Source organism: Chiloscyllium plagiosum, unplaced genomic scaffold (assembly GCF_037043375.1).
Source record: "Chiloscyllium plagiosum isolate Xiang-an unplaced genomic scaffold, Cpla_swu_hap1 HiC_scaffold_14, whole genome shotgun sequence".
Lineage (NCBI taxonomy): Eukaryota > Metazoa > Chordata > Chondrichthyes > Orectolobiformes > Hemiscylliidae > Chiloscyllium > Chiloscyllium plagiosum.
Window position 1 is genome coordinate 40,942,627 of NW_028270152.1, and position 18,077 is coordinate 40,960,703.

The 18,077-nt window shown below is 41.5% G+C and overlaps 1 protein-coding gene across 7 annotated transcripts in view; it reads right to left on the reverse strand.

Moving 5' to 3' along the window:
• Positions 1-1,537: 1,537 nt before the first annotated feature.
• Positions 1,538-18,077, reverse strand: part of LOC122559040 (protein FAM3C-like) — a 58,044-nt gene continuing 41,504 nt past the window's right edge. For all 7 annotated transcript variants that reach the window (XM_043708207.2, XM_043708203.2, XM_043708201.2 and 4 more), the window contains 5 exons: positions 17,846-17,904; positions 17,698-17,748; positions 17,323-17,407; positions 13,289-13,415; positions 1,538-2,246 (listed from right to left, as the gene is read on the reverse strand). In XM_043708207.2, coding sequence (XP_043564142.1) covers positions 2,157-2,246; positions 13,289-13,415; positions 17,323-17,407; positions 17,698-17,748; positions 17,846-17,904 — 412 coding nt within the window. In that variant the 3' untranslated portion in view covers positions 1,538-2,156. The remainder of the gene's footprint in view (positions 2,247-13,288; positions 13,416-17,322; positions 17,408-17,697; positions 17,749-17,845; positions 17,905-18,077) is intronic.

The window sequence follows — 18,077 nt, forward strand, 5'->3', positions numbered from 1 at the left end:
TGCAGTCTAACCAAAGTTTTATAGAGCTGCAACAAAATGTCACGACTCTTAAACTCAATCCCCCTGTTAATGAAAGCCAAAAATTCCTTGGTTGAGGTTGAAATTCACAGTAGCAGTGGGTGATACTAAAATATCTAGGTAAATTTAATAATCGAGGCAAATAATGTGAGAAAATGGTCTCCTCCATAAGTAGAATTGACAACTTGATCAGAATCAACTTCACGACAGAAACACCCTTTAATTTATAGGAGCAGTGAATAGTCAGGAGAATAAGTGGTAGCAGTAAGGGGTCGTTGGGGAGGTGCTGTGGGAGGGGCGGGGCTGGCTTTTGCTGATTGGACATTGTGGGGTGAGGGCCTTTTGCTTGGGTGGGGGTATCCAACTGCTTGATCCAGGAGTTTCACTTTCCAGGAATGACCGAGGTTAGAAGAAGGTATGGTGGAGAGGAGGTGGAAGTGACAAGTACATGAGGGGCGAAGGAGACTGTAAGGAGGAGGTGGGGATAAAGGAGGCTCAAAGTGAGGTGTGGGGGGAGAAGGGGCTGTAAAAGGCTTCAAGGGTGTGAGAGGAGACAGGATGGGAGAAAGGAAACACAGGCTTTAAGAGGGTGGGGATGAGAAGGATGCTGCAAACAAGGAGGGCAGAAGGAGGCTACAAGGGGTGTTAGATAATGCGTGTTTGCAAGGACTGTGGACAATTTGGAATCTACAGAGGAGACAGAATAGTTTAGAAACCCATCAACAAAGAAATACTCTGTCAAACTGGAGCTAAGAAAATGTGAAATCACAGAGGTAATGTGTTACTTGAAATTGAATGTGAAAACTATCTTCAGTTTGTTTAGGTTCAAGAACTACTATGAGGAGAAAATATATACTGTAAAATATATTGTAATAAACATTTTGTCAATTTTTTAATTCAATCCGAGATTGAGATTTGAGATGTAGTGAGAAGTTTTCTAATGGCTAGGTTAAAATGTTCTAATTTTGTTCATATGCAATGGAAACACACTATTAGCTAAGACTTCACAGTCTGCACAAGGTATGCTTTTGGCATAGCTTTTTGTGTGTTGATGTGTGCATCAGTTATTTTGAAAGCATCTTTCACTGTTAACTCAAACTTGTTGATTTCTAGCAATCTAAATACTCTGGTGTCTAAAAACTTCATGCCTTTGTTTGTTTAAGGCTTTATGTTTAATAGTGGGTTGATAATTAAAAATATTGGTAATTCTGACTAATTCTGCTTCTGCTGGTGTTCCTATGTCCTATATGCACAGAAGGTATTGTTACTATGTGGCTGCATCACCTAATAAATGAATAAGTGAGGTTGAAAAAGGGATTTCAGAAAACCAAAAGCTGGCCTCTGAATTTTTCAAAACATTCGTTTGATCAAATGCTGATGATTGTGGACATCTCTACATCTGACCTCATGTTCGAGGGAAACTGTTTCTAATTTTACCAAATATTGCTCATCATATTATGATGAATTTCTGTACTTCCTGTAACAATGATTGACAAGGTTGGACAATAAAACAACATGATTTTTGATGTAGGACAAACAAAATTTTAATGAGACGTAAGTGCATAAATGAATCAAGGATGTAAAATGATAGCCTTTGCAAGAAATACAAAACATAAAAAAATGTACACTGTTAGAATTTCCAGTAGTTTGACCAGTGCAATTATGGAGAAACTAGCTGAACCAATGTAAAAGATCATGGAGTTAAATGCAAGTTGAAGCAATAAATTGAGTTTCTGGTCTCTTTAGCATTGGTTTAAGCAAAAATTAACCCCAGGCTGAAATAATGACAATGGTGAGTTTCCTTCAAATACCGTGATTAAATTGTAATTTAATTACCAGTAGGTTCATTTCTGACTTTCTAATGAACCTGCTAACAGATGGTATTATACAACTTCGGAGTAGGTGGAACATGAACCCAGGCATCCTGACCCATAGGTAGGGACACTACCACTGTGCTGCAACAGCCTTCAAATATGTATACCTTACCTGGTAAGATAAATGGAAATTGAAGCTTTACTGGGCAACAATAATAAATTTGAAGAGGGTAAAAATAGTAAATTGATCATTATTGCTTTGGGGAATAAAGAACCAATATAATGTTTTAAAGAAATGTCAAAATACAATTTTATAAATTGCAGTTAATCCATCTTTCTTGGTATGCAACCCTCCATTTCGATTGCTTCAGGCCATTGTCCGTATTTGTTCTTTGATTTCTCATTCTTCAGGATCTGTTAACAAAAATATATCTTTAATGAAAATACTGCTTAGATACTTAAAGTAATTTTTGTTTCTTTCATTAAAATGCAATCGTCCTCAGTGACATTTGAGATTTACTGTTCTTTATTTAGAACTGAAGATGTTTTCTTTGATTTACTGACCACCCAAAAGTTTACTAAACAAGAACAATCTTTTCCAGTTTCAAATTTAAAACATGTCTTGAACCCTGGGTGAAAGTGGGACTGTGTATCCCGTCTCAGCCTATGTTCACAGCAGCACATCCTTTTCCATTGTTATCTGGGAGGTTCTCCAGATCTGTTCTTCCCTATTGAAAACACAGGCAGAAAAAAACTCACCATCTGGACATCAACAGCATGTAAAGATTGCAGTGGAACCATATTTGAGAACAGCAATGAATAGAATGGTTATTGACATCCTAAGTTAGGTTTTTACCCCATGCCCCATGGTTATACTGCCAGTACAGAATCACAGGGATAAAAAATAATACTTTCTTATTTGTCAGATACAAATATAAAATATGAACCATAATGTATGTCAAAACAGGAATACATTAATCACAGAAGCGCTGTGGCACAGAAGAAGGCCATTCAGCCCACAGTGTCTGCACTGGCTCTCCAAATGACCTTCATGACTATTAGTGCCACTCCCTTTCCATTTCCCCATATTCCCCACACTGTCTCATTTAACTAATCATCTCATGGCCACATCTCAAGATGATGCATTTCCACACCTGAATCATTCACGTGAAGACATCTTTTCCACATCACAATTGCTTGTTTTTCATTACTGAAACGTTTGCAAATTGATGTAGACTTAATGAACACTTCAGCTACTAGGAACTAGATTTGAATATAAGGAGGATATCCCTTTAAGGCACGCAACATAATGTGAGCCAAAAAGCTCTACCTCATCACATGACCAGGAACCAGTGTTATTCTATACCACCCAGAGACAACCTTATTCATGTAATCCTGCATTTCCATTGGTTAACCCACCCAGCCTGCACATCCCTGAACACTATGGGCAATTTCTCATGGCCATTACACCTATCCTGCTCATCTTTGGACTGTGGGAGGAAACCAGAGCACCCGGAGGAAACCCATGCAGACACGGGGACAATGTGCAAACTCCACGCAGACAGTCACTGAGGGTAGAATCAAACCCAGGTCCCTGGCGCTGCGAGGCAAACGAGCTGCTCCTGCAGAAGAGGAATCAAACTGAACATAAAATGTTCACTCTGTCTCTCTCTCATGGTTCTTTGACTCAAGGAGTTTGGTAATTTATTTGGAGATGTGTTGCTGGAAAAGCGCAGCAGGTCAGGCAGCATCCAGGGAACAGGAGAATCGACGTTTCGGGCATCCGTCGATTCTCCTGTTCCCTGGATGCTGCCTGACCTGCTGCGCTTTTCCAGCAACACATTTCCAGCTCTGATCTCCAGCATCTGCAGACCTCACTTTCTCCTCAATTTATTTGGAGAACCTTCCATGATTTTTTTGTTGTATGAGGAGGCATAAATGCGACCCATTGTACCTGAACCCCAGTTTGAGATCTCTGTCCTTAACGCTGAACTTTATTCCTCATGTCATATTGCCTCCAGCTGGGTTTAAGTGCCAAGTTCATACAGAGCTGTAGAAAATATTCTGCTTTTGATTCCTTCCCAGTAGCAGCTGGAAAGGGACTGCTGATTACTCTTTGGATTTTAACAGCTGGTATACAAAATCCTAGATATACCTCCTAACATCAACCCATCCGTTGCTATCCCCATCTCGAACAGGTACTCCGTTTTGGGACACTGTAGCAGAATAGTCTCTCAGGGGAGTGACAGCCAGGTTTCTGGTACTGTGACTGGATCTGCTCTAGTGAGGGCTAAGTCAGGTTCCAAGTGATTGATTGCAATCGGGAACACTCTAGCCTGGGGCACAGACAAACCTTTCTGCGCTATCAGCAAGACATCATGATGGTGTGTTGCCTCCATGGTGCCAGGGTCAAGGATGTCTCGGAGAGAGTGCAGAGTATTTTCTAAGGTGTGAATGACCAGCACAAGGTCACTGTGCATGCTGGTACCAACGAAATAGGGAGGGAAAGGGACAAGATTCTGCAGAGAACATATTGGAAGCTAGGCAGGAGGTTAAAATGTAGGTCCTGGAGGGTAGTAATGTCTGGACTACTCCCAGCGTTATGTGCTCATGGGTGTACAAATAGGAGGAAAGAGCAGATGAATGTGTGGATAGGGGGAAGGATTCACATCCTTGGACCATTGGGATCAATTCAGGGGTAGATGTGACCTGCGTAAGAGGGACAGGTTGCACGTGAATTGCAAGGGGACCAATATCCCTGCGAGGAGATTTGTTAGTGCTAAGATTTGCTTTCCCAAAATGCAGCACCTCGCACTTATCTGAATTAAACTCCATCTGCCACTTCTCAGCCCATTGGCCCAACTGGTCCAGATCCTGTTGTAATCTGAGGTAACCCTCTTTGCTGTCCACTACATCTCCAATTTTGGTGTCATCTGCAAACTTACTAACTGTACCTCTTATGCTCGCATCCAAATCATTTATGTAAATGACAAAAAGTAGAGGACCCAGCACCGATCCTTGTGGCACTCCACTGGTCACAGGCCTGTAGTCTGAAAAACAACCATCCACCATCACCCTCTATCTTCTACCTTTGAGCCAGTTCTGTATCCAAATGGCTAGTTCTCCCTGTATTCCATGAGATCTAACCTTGCTAATCAATCTCCCATGGGGAACTTTGTCGAATACCTTGCTGAAGTCCATATAGATCACATCTACCACTCTGCCGTCATCAATCCTCTTCGTTACTTCTTCAAAAAACTCAATCAAGTTTGTGAGAAATGATTTCCCCTGCACAAAGCCATGTTGACTATTCCTAATCAGTCCTTGCCTTTCCAAATACATGTTCAACCTATCTCTCAGGATTTCCTCTAACAACTTGCCCACCACTGAAGTCAGGGTCACTGTTTTGTAGTTCCCTGGCTTGTCCTTACCACCGTTCTTAAACAGTGGCACCACGTTTGCCAACCTCCAGTCTTCTGGCACCTCACCTGTGACTATCGATGAAACAAATATCTCAGCAAGAGGCCCAGCAATCACTTCTCTAGCTTCCCACAGAGATCTCGGGTACACCTGATCAGGTCCTGGGGATTTATCCACATTTACCCGTTTCAAGACAACCAGCACTTCCTCCTCTATAATATGGACATTTTGCAAGATGTCACCATCTATTTCCCTACAGTCTATATCTTCCATATCCTTTTCCACAGTAAATACTGATGCAAAATACTCATTTAGTATCTCCCCCATTTTCTGCGGCTCCACACAAAGGCCGACTTGCTGATCTTTGAGGGGCCCCAGTCTCTCCTAGTTACCCTTTTGTCCTTAATGTATTTGTAAAAACCCTTTGGATTCTCCTTAATTCTATTTGCCAAAGCTATCTCATGTCCCCTTTTTGCCCTCCTGATTTCCCTCTTAAGTAGACTCCTACTTCCTTTATACTCTTCGAAGGATTCACTTGATCTATCCTGTCTGTACCCGACATATGCTTCCTTCTTTTTCTGAAACAAACCCTCAATTTCTTCCGTCATCCAGCATTCCCTATACCTACCAGCCTTCCCTTTCACCCTAACAGGAATATATTTTCTCTGGATTCTCATTATCTCATTTCTGAACGCTTCCCATTTTTCAGCCGTCCCTTTACCTGTGAAAATCTGCCCCCAATTAGCTTTTGAAAGTTCTTGCCTAATACCGTCAAAATTGGCCTTTCTCCAATTTAGAACTTCAACTTTTAGATCTGGTCTATCCTTTTCCATCACGATTTTAAATCTAATAGAATTATGGTCGCTGGCCCCAAAGTGCTCCCCCCCTGACACCTCAGTCACCTGCCCTGCCTTATTGTCCAAGAGTAGGTCACGTTTTGCACCTTCTCTAGTAGGTACATCCACATACTGAATCAGAAATTGTCTTGTACGCACTTAACACATTCCTCTCCATCTAAACCTTTAACACTATGGCAGTCCCAGTCGAGGTTTGGAAAGTTAAAATCCCCTACTATAACCACCCTATTATTCTTACAGATAGCTGAGGTCTCTTTACAAGTTTGTTCCTCAATTTCCCTCTGACTATTAGGGGATCTATAATACAATCCCAATAAGGTGATCATCCCTTTCTTATTTCTCAGTTCACCCAAATAACATCCCTGGATGTATTTCTGGGAATATCCTCCCTCAGCACAGCTGTAATGCTATCCCTTATCAAAAATGCCACTCCCCCTCCTCTCTTGCCTCCGTTTCTATCCTTCCTGTAGCATTTGTATCCTGGAACATTAAGCTGCCAGTCCTGCCCATCTGTGAGCTCTGTTTCTGTAATTGCTATGATATCCCAGTCTCATATTCCTAACCATGCCCTGAGTTCATCTGCCTTCCCTGTTAGGCCCCTTGCATTGAAATAAATGCAGTTTAATTTGTTAGTCCTACCTTGTCCCTGCTTGCCCTGACTGTTTGACTCACTTCTGTTCTCAACTGTACCAGTCTCAGATTGATCTCTTTCCGCACTATCTCCCTGGGTCCCATCCCCACACCTTACTAATTTAAATCCTCCTGAGCAGCTCTAGCAAATTTCCCTGCCAGTATATTAGTCCCCTTCCAATTTAGGTGCAATCCGTCCTTCTTGTACAGGTCACTTCTACCCCAAAAGAGATTCCAATGATCCAAAAATGTGAATCCTTCTCCCATACACCAGCTCCTCAGCCATGCATTCATCTGCTCTATCCTCCTATTCCTGCCCTCACTAGCTCGTAGCACTGGGAGTAATCCAGATATTACTACTCTCCAGGACCTCCTTATTAAATTTCTTCCATAACTCTCTGTAATCTCCCTTCAGAATCTCAATCTTTTCCCTTCCTATGTCGTTGGTTCCAATGTGGACAATGTCCTCCTGCTGGCCCCTCTCCCCCGTGAGAACATTTTGCACCCTCTCTGAGACATCCTTGATCCTGGCACCATTCTGCTGACCACAGAAATGTCTGTCTGTACCTTGGACTAGAGAGTCTCCTACAGCAATTGATCGCTTGGAACCCGATGTACCCCTCGTTGCATTAGAGCCAGTCTCAATACCAGAAACTTGGCTGTATGTGCTATGTTCCCCTGAGAATCCATCACTCCCTACATTTTCCAAAACAGCATACCTGTTTGAAATGGGTATATCCACAAAAGACTCCTGCACTAGGTGCCTACCTCTCTTACCTTTCCTGGAGTTAACCCATCTATGTGACTGTATCTGAGACTTTCTCCCCTTTCTATAACTGCCATCCATCACATACTGTTGGTGTTGCAAATTCCTCATTGCTTCTCACTGTCTCTCCAACCGATCCATTCGATTTGATAAGATTTGCATCCAACAGCATTTATGGCAGATATAATCCGCAGTAACCCTTAAACTCCCTTTAAACTCCCACATCTGACAAGAAGTACATATCACTGCAAAGGCCATTTTTGCTCCTTCACAATCTACAGACCCAGAAAATAACACCGTCTTATTCCTCTACAAACACTGCCCCAGGTTAAATTAATAGTTATGGCTAATATTTTAAGTTTAATCAAGAGACATATCTCCAAAATCATAGAATCAAGAAAGAACCCACTCTACTCACTACTGCAGCCTTTCTGTTTGACACACTTAAAACAACGATTCACTTATCTAACTCTGTGCTGTGAACTTCGCCCAAACAGGTTCCTCCAAGATCAGTTGTGAATTTCACTGTTTGTTAATTTTCCCAGGCACACTCCGATGTCCAACGATACATGAATTCAAACAGCAAAGGCAGTAACTGTGCAGGTTCTCTCTCTCTCTCTCTTGCACTGTCCTCACCATGTGCTTCCTTTGTCTGTGATTCTCCCTTTTAAAACTGTTGTTGTTTTGACTTTTTTTTTCCAAGTTCCAAAACAATGCAACAGCATGTGAAACAGTAATTGCTGCTCCTGGAATTTGAGGAAATCATCTCCAGCACCTAAAATACCTCAAAAAAGGAGCAGCTGTTACAGCCAGAAATTTTTCCCGTCCTCCATCTTGGATTACCCAGAATCAGTTAATCGTTGTGTACCTCAAGGATCTGTTTTGGGTCCACTACTGCTTATCATTTTTATAAACGACCTGGATGAGGGTGTAGAAGGATGGGTGAGTAAATTTGCAGATGACACTAAAGTCAGTAGAGTTGTGGATTCTGCAGAAGCATGTTGTAGTTTACAGAGGGACACAGATAAGCTGCAGAGCTGGGCTGAGAGGAGGCAAATGGAATTTAATGCAGAAAAGTGTGAGGTGATTCATTTTGGAAGGAGCAACAGGAATGCAGAGTACTGGGCTAATGGTAAGATTCTTGGTAGTGTAGATGAGCAGAGGGATCTCAGTGTCCATGTACACAGATCTCTGAAATTTGCCACTCAGGTTGATAGGATTGTTAAGAAGGTTTACGGTGTGTTAACTTTTATTGTTAGAAGGATTGAGTTTTGGAACCATGATGTTATGCAGCAGCTGTACAAAACTGTGGTGTGGTTGCACTTGTGAGAGTATTGCTTACAGTTCTGGTCGCCACATTATAAGAAGGAAATGGAAGCTTTGGAAGGGGTTGAGAGGAGATTTACTAGGATGTTGCCTGGTATGGAAGGAAGGTCTTGTAAGGAAAGGCTGAGGGACTTGAGGCTGTTTTTGTTAGAGACAAGAAGGTTGAGAGGTGACTTAATTGAGACATGGAAGATAATCAGAGGGTTAGCTCAGGTGGACAGTGAGAGCCATTTTTCTTGGATGGTGATGGCTAGCATGATGGGGCCTAACTTTAAATTGCGGGTTGATAGATATCGGTCAGATGTCAGAGGTAATTTCTTTACTCAGAAATTAGTTGGGACATGGAATGCACTGCCTGCAACGGTAGTACACTTGCCAGCTTTAAGGGCATTTAATGGTCATTGGATAGACATATGGATGAAAATGGAATAGCATAGGTTAGCTGGGCTTCAGATTGGTTTCACAGGTCAGTGCAACATCAAGGGCCGAAAGGCCTGTACTGCGCTGTAGTGTTCTGTGTTTTGTAAATACACAAAAGAAAATACAAAGTGAAAAGAAAAGGCAAAAGCAGAGTACACAGCAGAAACCATGCTGAAGATATATACTGAATGACCCCATGGTAATAAGATGACTGAAACGAAGACTCCTGCATATTAGTAATGTCTTAAAAAGGCAAAAGAGCATAAGGCTGGTACCACATCCTCCAGTGTGAATTGGAAGAGTGTGAATTGCCTATTTGAGTTCAAACATTTTGAACTAAGGCAGCTGTGCTTCACAGATCTTGCAGTTGCAAACTATTTACACAAGCCATAAAAACACTGATAACAATTTGTAAACAACATCAATGCTATGAGCTTATCTGAAGAGGACCAGAAAGAAGCTTCAAATATATACAAAGTTTCGAGAAGATCAGCTGCATGTAAGAGTTAATTGTCAAATGTACTACTTATAATTCATATTCTATTAGTGACAGTTACAAAAATCAATAGTTCAGTCTGTAAGTCAATGCTGTAACAGGGGTGACAATGTGATTTTTCAGAGACTGAAATGTTGGAGTGGATAATGGTGTTGGTAATTGCCTCAACACTGATCGAAGCATTCCAAAGGGACCACCTGGAAAAAAAATGAAAGGTTACAGCATTGATTCACTGCTAGCAGATGGCACAAAATATGAAGCCAGTATAGTCAGACAACAAGCACTGGATACAGCCAATAGAACTGCACTGTAGCTAGGACACAAAAAACAAGTCAGCTGTGTAGCATGGACGGTCTCTCACACTCCACAAAGCCCTCCTGCATTCCAAGATCTATGCAAGGCAGTGGTACAAAATGACACTGGGCCAAAGTAAGAAACAAATCTGGCTCCAAAGCCGCAGCTAGAGAGTATAACAGGGAACAGCCAAACAGAAGACTGACACAGCAGGATAACAATATCAACGAGGAGTGTACCAGAGACCTGAGTAAACATAAGCTAATGCACAGAGATCACAGAAAGACAGACCTGAGACATGACCTGGAGGAGATCAGAGGATAAACAAACATTTGACATTTTGTGGATGAAGCTTTCGGCACAATCAACATCATTATTCCATAAAAACTAGCAACTACTCAAGAAAAACCAAGATTGACATGGTAGCGTATGCAAGTACCTGAACATTCCAAATACTGAAGGACACTGACGGAACTCAATGATGAACCAAGCTTCTGCCAAATTAGCTGTTCAAATTACCCATCCCTTATATTAGTACATTAATGATACAATGCAGCTATGTAATTTAACCACAAGTATTTTACTTAACATGAGTAGACCAGCCATGGCAGAGCCATTAGTGTGGTGCTGGAAAACCACAGCCGGTCAACTTTGTGATTATACTTGAGATTATCAAGGTAGTTGGCAGTAGAAGGGATGGAATACTCACATTAAGCCACTCCCTGATTTACAACAATGGGCCCAGTCAGGTTTGATGTACTGCATGAGAGAGAAGATTTAATTGTGTCAATTAGCCCTCCCACAAGATTCAGCATTGGGAGAAAACTTAAGTACAAGCTTAATCGCATAGAATGCAATGGCATCATTCATTTGTGGATCACTACATGAACCGTTGTAGTTCTGTGAACTAAAAGAGGTATGTCTGGATCTGAAAATCATTGAAACATATCCACACAAGATTCCAACACTAGGAGAATTGAATCCCAGGCTCCTAGGACCTAGGTCCTTCTCTGAGGTGGACACCATGCCAAGGAATCTCAGCACGTCATTGCCTTCAGAACACTATCTGGAAAACAGTGCTTCCTTTCGGTTTATCATCAGCCAAGAACTACAGCAGCATAAGAACAGAATTACAGAAACTGGGCCTGTGAGAGTGGTGTGGATTCATTATTGACAGTATTGCAATAATGAGCAAATCAAAGAAAAACCTGGCCAGATCCCTCACTCATTGGTGGTGGGGATCACCATGAAAAGGTCATGTTCAGCACTAAGAAGTGCCAGATGAATGTAAGCCAGATCAATATTTTTGGCTCTGTATATTCAGGTTCTGGAATCTCTCCTCATCCAGGCAAAGTCCACAAAGACAAAGAATCTACAAGTTACATTAGGTTATTCAACTTTTTGGATATTGACCAGAACCTATGACCCAGAGAGGGAGAAAATGTCTTGAGTGCCTGCCCCATAAGATTTGCCATTTAACTCTCACAACAAGTTGCACGTATGTGCAGTAAGTTGAAAAGAATTTGATGTGCAAGAAAACTCATCCCAAGTCACAGCTGAAGTGATGATCTGTAGGATATTTGGCACAACAGCTTAATTCCAAAGTGGACAATGTATCCGGGATGGAGATAATCAGACATGAGGATGGGGGTCAAGAAAGAGTTTAATGAAACAGCAAATTTGTTTAATGTAGCAAACTCAGAGACACAGATAAATGAAAAGACAACTTTTTCCGTCATCAGTTTTTGTATTGCTAAGAGTATGGAGAAGATTAAATGATTTAAGACTGCACGCCTTTGAGGGAAAGCCAGGAAATGGGCTGATTGTTTTGGGGGGACATGATAGGATACAATATTGTAGATGTGTCTTTGGCCAATGCCAGACTGAGGATGAAATATGTCGAAGAGTGTGGTGCTGGAAAACCACAGCCGGTCAAGCAGCATCTGAGGAGCAGGAGAATCAATGTTGTGAGCATCAGCTTTTCATCAGGAATGAGGGGGTGGTCCAAGGCGCCTGAGAGATAAATGGGAGGGGGGTGAGGGGCTGGGGGGAAGGTAGCTGGGAATGTGATAGGTAGATGAAGGTTGGAGAGAAGGGTGGAGCGGATGGGTGGGAAGAGAAGATGGACAGGTAGGTCAGGTCAAGAGGCCATTGTCGAGTGGAAAGTTGGAACTGGGATAAGGTGGGGGGAGGGGAAATGAAGAAACTGGTGAAATCCAAATTGATCCCATGTGGTTGGAGGGTCCCAAAGCAGAAGATGAGGTGTTCTTCCTCCAGGTGTTGGGTGGCTAGAATTTGGTGGTGGAGGTGGCCCAGGATTTGCATGTCCTTAGTGGAGTGGGGGGGTGGGGAGTTTAAGAATCCTTCCACATCCAGTAGAGATTTTCCTGTACCTCCAAAACCTCATCTACTGTGTCCGTTGCTCTTGATGTTGTCTGCCCTACACTGGGGAGGCAGGACGCCAACTTGTGGAATGTTTCAGGGAACATCTCTAGGACACACAGACTAAACAACCCCACCACCTTGTGGCTGAATACTTTAACCCCCCTCCCACTCCACCAAGGACATGCAAGTCTTGGGCCACCTCCACCGACAAACTGTAGCCACCCGATGCCTGGAGGAACAATGCCTCATCTTCTGCCTTGGGACCCTCCAACCACACGGGATCAATGTGAATTTCACCAGTTTCCTCATTTCCCCTCCTCCAGCCTTATCCCAAATCCAACCTTCCAACTCGGTACCGCCCTCTTGAACTGTCTTACCTGTCCATCTTCCTTCCCACCTATCCGCTCCACCCTCTTCTCCAACCTATCACTTTCACTCACACATTCATCTACCCATCACATTCCCAGCTACCTTCTCCTCAGCCCTACACCCCCCCTCCCAAAAAAGGTGTCAAGCCCAAAATCTGGGCTGCTCAGACTTCAATGTTCAGGTACTAAGTTTGATCCCTATGCCCTTGGTTACAAAAGTTCACTTGATGTGAATTATGAGGCTGTGAAAAAGCTGTCCAATCACGCCATCCACTTTAATTTTGTTTCATGAAACTTCACAAAAATGGTTGCAAGTAATACAAGATTAAAAAAATAAGCTGTTACTCAGCCTCAAATCATAACCATGCAATCCATCTGTACATAAACTAGCAACATTCAACCACAAGAATATATATCAATTAAACAAAATATCAGTACTTCAATATTTGATCAAATTAATTAATTTGGATTGCAATTATATTCTTCATTCACACCTGTTCAAATGGACTTTTCTCCTTAATTGGTTTTGCTCCAACAAAAATCCAATTGTCCCGAAACTTCACATCATGAACTAAGGAACTTCCTAGCTCACTAAAAAGTGTTCTTGCTTCATCAGTAAACCTAAAAAAGGAAAAAAAAAGATCAATTTGTATTTACTTAAAGCAACCATTTTTTAAAAATGTGGACTGAACTACAAAAGCTATCGAGAAGAGCTGTACAAATCAGAAAAGCCTGTGTGGAACAGTAAATTAGCACACTGACCTTCTGGATCTATGTTTGAATACACTTAAGACTGAGAGGTTGAAGCTTCCTATGTGTCTGGTAGGGAATTATTAAAATGAGTTTGGCAGCTCTTACATTTGGTGTGACATGAGGCACAGGATGGGAACCAACAAGAGGGAAAAACATAGTTGATCTCATCCTTATCAACTATCGGTTGCAGATGTATCTGTCAATGACAGTATTGATAAGAATTACAACTATGTAGCCCTTGTAGACACTACACATTAAGAATACCTTCTATTGTGATATGTGGCATTATCACCATGCTAAATGGGACAAATCTCGCACTGACATAACAAGTAAAGACTGAGCATGAGATGCTGTGGGCCATCAACAGCAGCAGAATTGTTCATAGAGTCGTAGAGGTGTACGCATCCATGCCGACCAGATATCCCAACCCAATCTAGTCCCACCTGCCAGCACCCGGTCCATATCCCTCCAAACCCTTCCTGTTCATATACCCATCCAAATGCCTCTTAAATGTTGCAATTGTACCAGTCTCCACCACATCTTCTGGCAGCTCATTCCATACACGTACCAGCCTCTGCGTGAAAAAGTTGCCCCTTAGGTCTCTTTTATATCTTTCCCCTCTCACCCTAAACCTATGCCCTCTAGTTCTGGACTCCCCAATGTTCCTTAGACAGCACCTTCCAAACCCACAATCATTTCCATCTAGAAAGACAAGGGCAGTAGGTACATGGGAACACCATCACCTGTAAGTTCCCCGCTGAGCTGCTCCCTATCCTCACTTGGAAATATATTGCCGTTCCTTCACTATCTCTGGGTCAAAATCCTGGAATTCCCTCCCCAAAGTCATTGTGATCAACCCACAGCAGGTGGACTGCAGTGGTTCAAGAAGACAGCTCACCACCACCTTAAGGGTGACTAGGGAGGGGTGATAAATGCTGGCTGGTCAGCAATGCAGACGTCCCATGTGTGAATGAATAAAAAGAATTTCCATTTTACTAAAATAACAATTTGCATTTATATAGCACTTTTAGCGCTAAAAAAAGGAAATCACTTCTTCAAAGTGATAATAATAGTAATTATGAAAAGCTTAATCAAAGAGAAGTAGTGTAAGGAAGGCCTAAACTGAGAAGATGGCATTAACATCACTGAATCCCTTTGCTATCAGTTCTGTGGCAGTTGCCATTGACCAGAAACTGAACTGACCTAGCCATATAAATACAATGACTACAAAAGCAGAACAAATAGGAATCCTATAATGAATAACTCACCTCCTAACCACTCTGAGCCTGTATAATGAAATTCTTACCCTTGGCTTACATGAGTGTAGTTCAACAACACTGAAGAAGCTCAATATTACCTGGATAAAGCAATTTGCCGATTAGCACACCTTTTGGTATTTTAAACATTAATTCCCTTCACCACAATTGGGATAGTGTGTACCATCTGTATGATGTACTCCAACAACACAGGATACCTCAACACATTCCAAACCTGTGACCTCTGCCATTTATAAGGTGAAGGGCAGAAGATACAGGGGAACACCATCACCTTGGAGTGTCCTCTCCAAGACACTCACCATCCTGACTTGGAAATACATTGTTGTTCCTTCAATGTCACTGGGTGAAAGAGCTGAAATTCCCTGTCCTAACAACACTGACGATGTACCTACAAACCATGGACTGCAGCGATTAAGGACGAGAGCTTATCGCCACCTTCTCAAGGGCAACTTAGGATTTTCAATAAATGCTGGCCCAGCCAGTGACACCCATATCCCAGGAATGAATGAAGAAGAGTTAAAAGATGGTGGGGTTAGGGAATTTCAGTCAGTGAGATCTGGACAGCTGCTGGATGTATAGCTATAGAGAATCAATGGTGGAGTATAAGGAGGGAGAAGCACAAGAGGTAGAAAGAGGTGACATGATGGAGAGGAATGAGGCCACACAGGAATTTAAACATCAAAGTAAAAATGTTCATATTGAAAGGATGGCGCACCTAAAGTCAATGTTGATCAGTGAGGACAGGATGAGATGTGAGAGTGAAGGTGCACTGCAGAGTTTTAGATGAGTTGATTTATGGAGGATAGAGATAGGAGTTCTAGGTCAAAATGTGTCTGAATATTTGAATCTGAAGATGCCAGACATGAATGAAAGTTTTAGCAACAGTTTGGTTGAAGTAAGGTTAAAGACAGAGGTCATAAGAGAGATGGGACAACTGCTACAGAGAAATGGAATTAAAACATTGGCTCAAGTTCAGTTAGCATACCCCTTGCTAACGGCTTTGTTAAACTTGACATAGCTGAAGTTGGGAACGGAGTGAATGGTTGGTTTCAATTTTTTTTTGGTTGAGGCCATTATGTATTTGATCTTTCCATTAATTAGCTGGAGGACTTTTACCTCATCCAAGAGATTCTTGCATGTGACTTACCCACATCGATAGAGTGGCATCGATGCAGAGTTTTATTTTGATGTAGAGGTGCCGGTGTTGGGTGTAACAAAGTTAAAAATCACACAACACCAGGTTATAGTCCAACAGGTTTATTTGGGAGTACAAGCTTTCGGAGTGTTGCTCCTTGGTCAGGGTAGCTAGCTGTTGGACTATAACTTGGTGTTGTGTGATTTTTGACTTTTAATTTGGCATTATTTAACTTGTTTCCAGGATGCTGGCATTTAGAAGTCACTTACTTTCTTGAATCTGGCTTTCATACCTTGGTAACAGATGCACAAATCAATTTTAAAAACTGTCTGAAGGCCACATTTCAGAATAAGGAAAGCTAATATAAACTTGGAAAGCTGATGATTTACTTGTGTGTAAAATGGTGCCAAAGTAAAAGCAACTATAATTTCACCTTCTGGTTTAATTTTTTTCTCCTATTTCCCTTAAACTGTTGGTGCCTGGCTTCATACATAGTGTTTGGAAATCAGGTTGCAGTTTCAACATGGAAATTGATGGCCTACAGAACTCTAGAGTAGGTAAATAGAATGCAGGTATTGGGAGAATTTCATCCACATTTTAAAATTTCCAATCCATCCTTTACTTGTTGCTTAAGAAAAACATGCTTCCCTTCCTGTTCTGAGTGGATATTAAACTGATGAAACACAGCATATTCTGCTGATAATAATGTAGCTGCAGACAAAGGCATTAATAAGTCAACAATTCAGATTTTTATTATTTTGATACTCAGCTAATACTTCTAACCCCAGAATCTAAAGCTACAGACTCTCCTAACCTACTAGCCAGTGTGCCAATGTTCTGGAGTCAGTTACCAGCCAGAATGATAGCCAGCTGATGAACATTAAGCATGCATGCTGTTTAACAGCACATTAAATATGATGCAGCATGTGTTTAATTCAAATTAGCAGCTTACTGTCCCAGCTGGTAACTTGCTTCAGAGCATTAGAATAGACACAGACAGATGGAGAGATGCAACAGGGTTGGATGGATGTATTAGAAGCAGCAGCCGAGAGAAGTCTCACTAGAGTGGAAGCAGTATTAGGAGGCAGATCCACTATGTTTTCTCACAAAAGGTTTTCCTGTCGATAATAGAAACGTAGGCAATAAAAATTTGTACACTGGGATAACTGTGTTACAATGGGTTATAAATGATTCTGTTACAAATGATTACTACTGTAATTATTGAATGCTACATGTTCCATGGATGGGTTTCATTCGTTATTCCAAATTTCCACACAAATTAGAACTGGATCACATGATGTGGTCTTGAGGCCAGACCACCATAGCCCATCACCCATTCCAGCCAGAAGCTGCTTTGACTCACTTTGTTGCCGGTTCATCAAAAGAAGCAAGTAGAACAATAGTCCCAGGTTTAACCTTATGTAAGAAATCCACCAGCAACTTGATATCTGGAAGAAAGGAAATTAGTAATCTTTTAATTCTATAATTTTACTTTCCTTGTGATATGAGCACTGGTTACTTGGTTTGTCTTTAGAGACAGTAATTAATATTGAAACCATTATGTTCTGTTTGCGTTTGTTGTGAATTTATCTCAACACCCATACCCCCACCATCTACAAATGTCTAACAATGAAGGAAAGGGGTAGTTGATTGGGTTGATTATGTTTCTGTTTGTGCAGGATCAAAAATGTTTGTGCTAAATCAGAACAAATTCATTTCAAGTTTACAAGCATCTTACTTCCAGTCCACATGTCAAAAAAGTCAGTTGCTATTAGATCACCAGATGAAGCTGTGAAATGAAGAGATATAATCATCACTTTTTAGAAATAATAATTAATATGAAACAGTAGGAACATTTATTCAAAAAATGTTCACACTCTACTCACCATTAACTAAAGCAATATTTAATCCCTTTCCAATGTTATTCTTTATATTGTTCATGATTCTATAAGGAAGGGAAAAAAAGAAACATCTCAAATAGCAAGCAATCATTTTTACCATGATCTTGAACCCATGATTTGTGCAGTGTCTTTATGACTGCTAAGCTGAACATTAAGGACCATCAGATTATTTGAACCTAAGAGTGAGGAGTGCATTGTACTGTGGGCGGCACGGTGG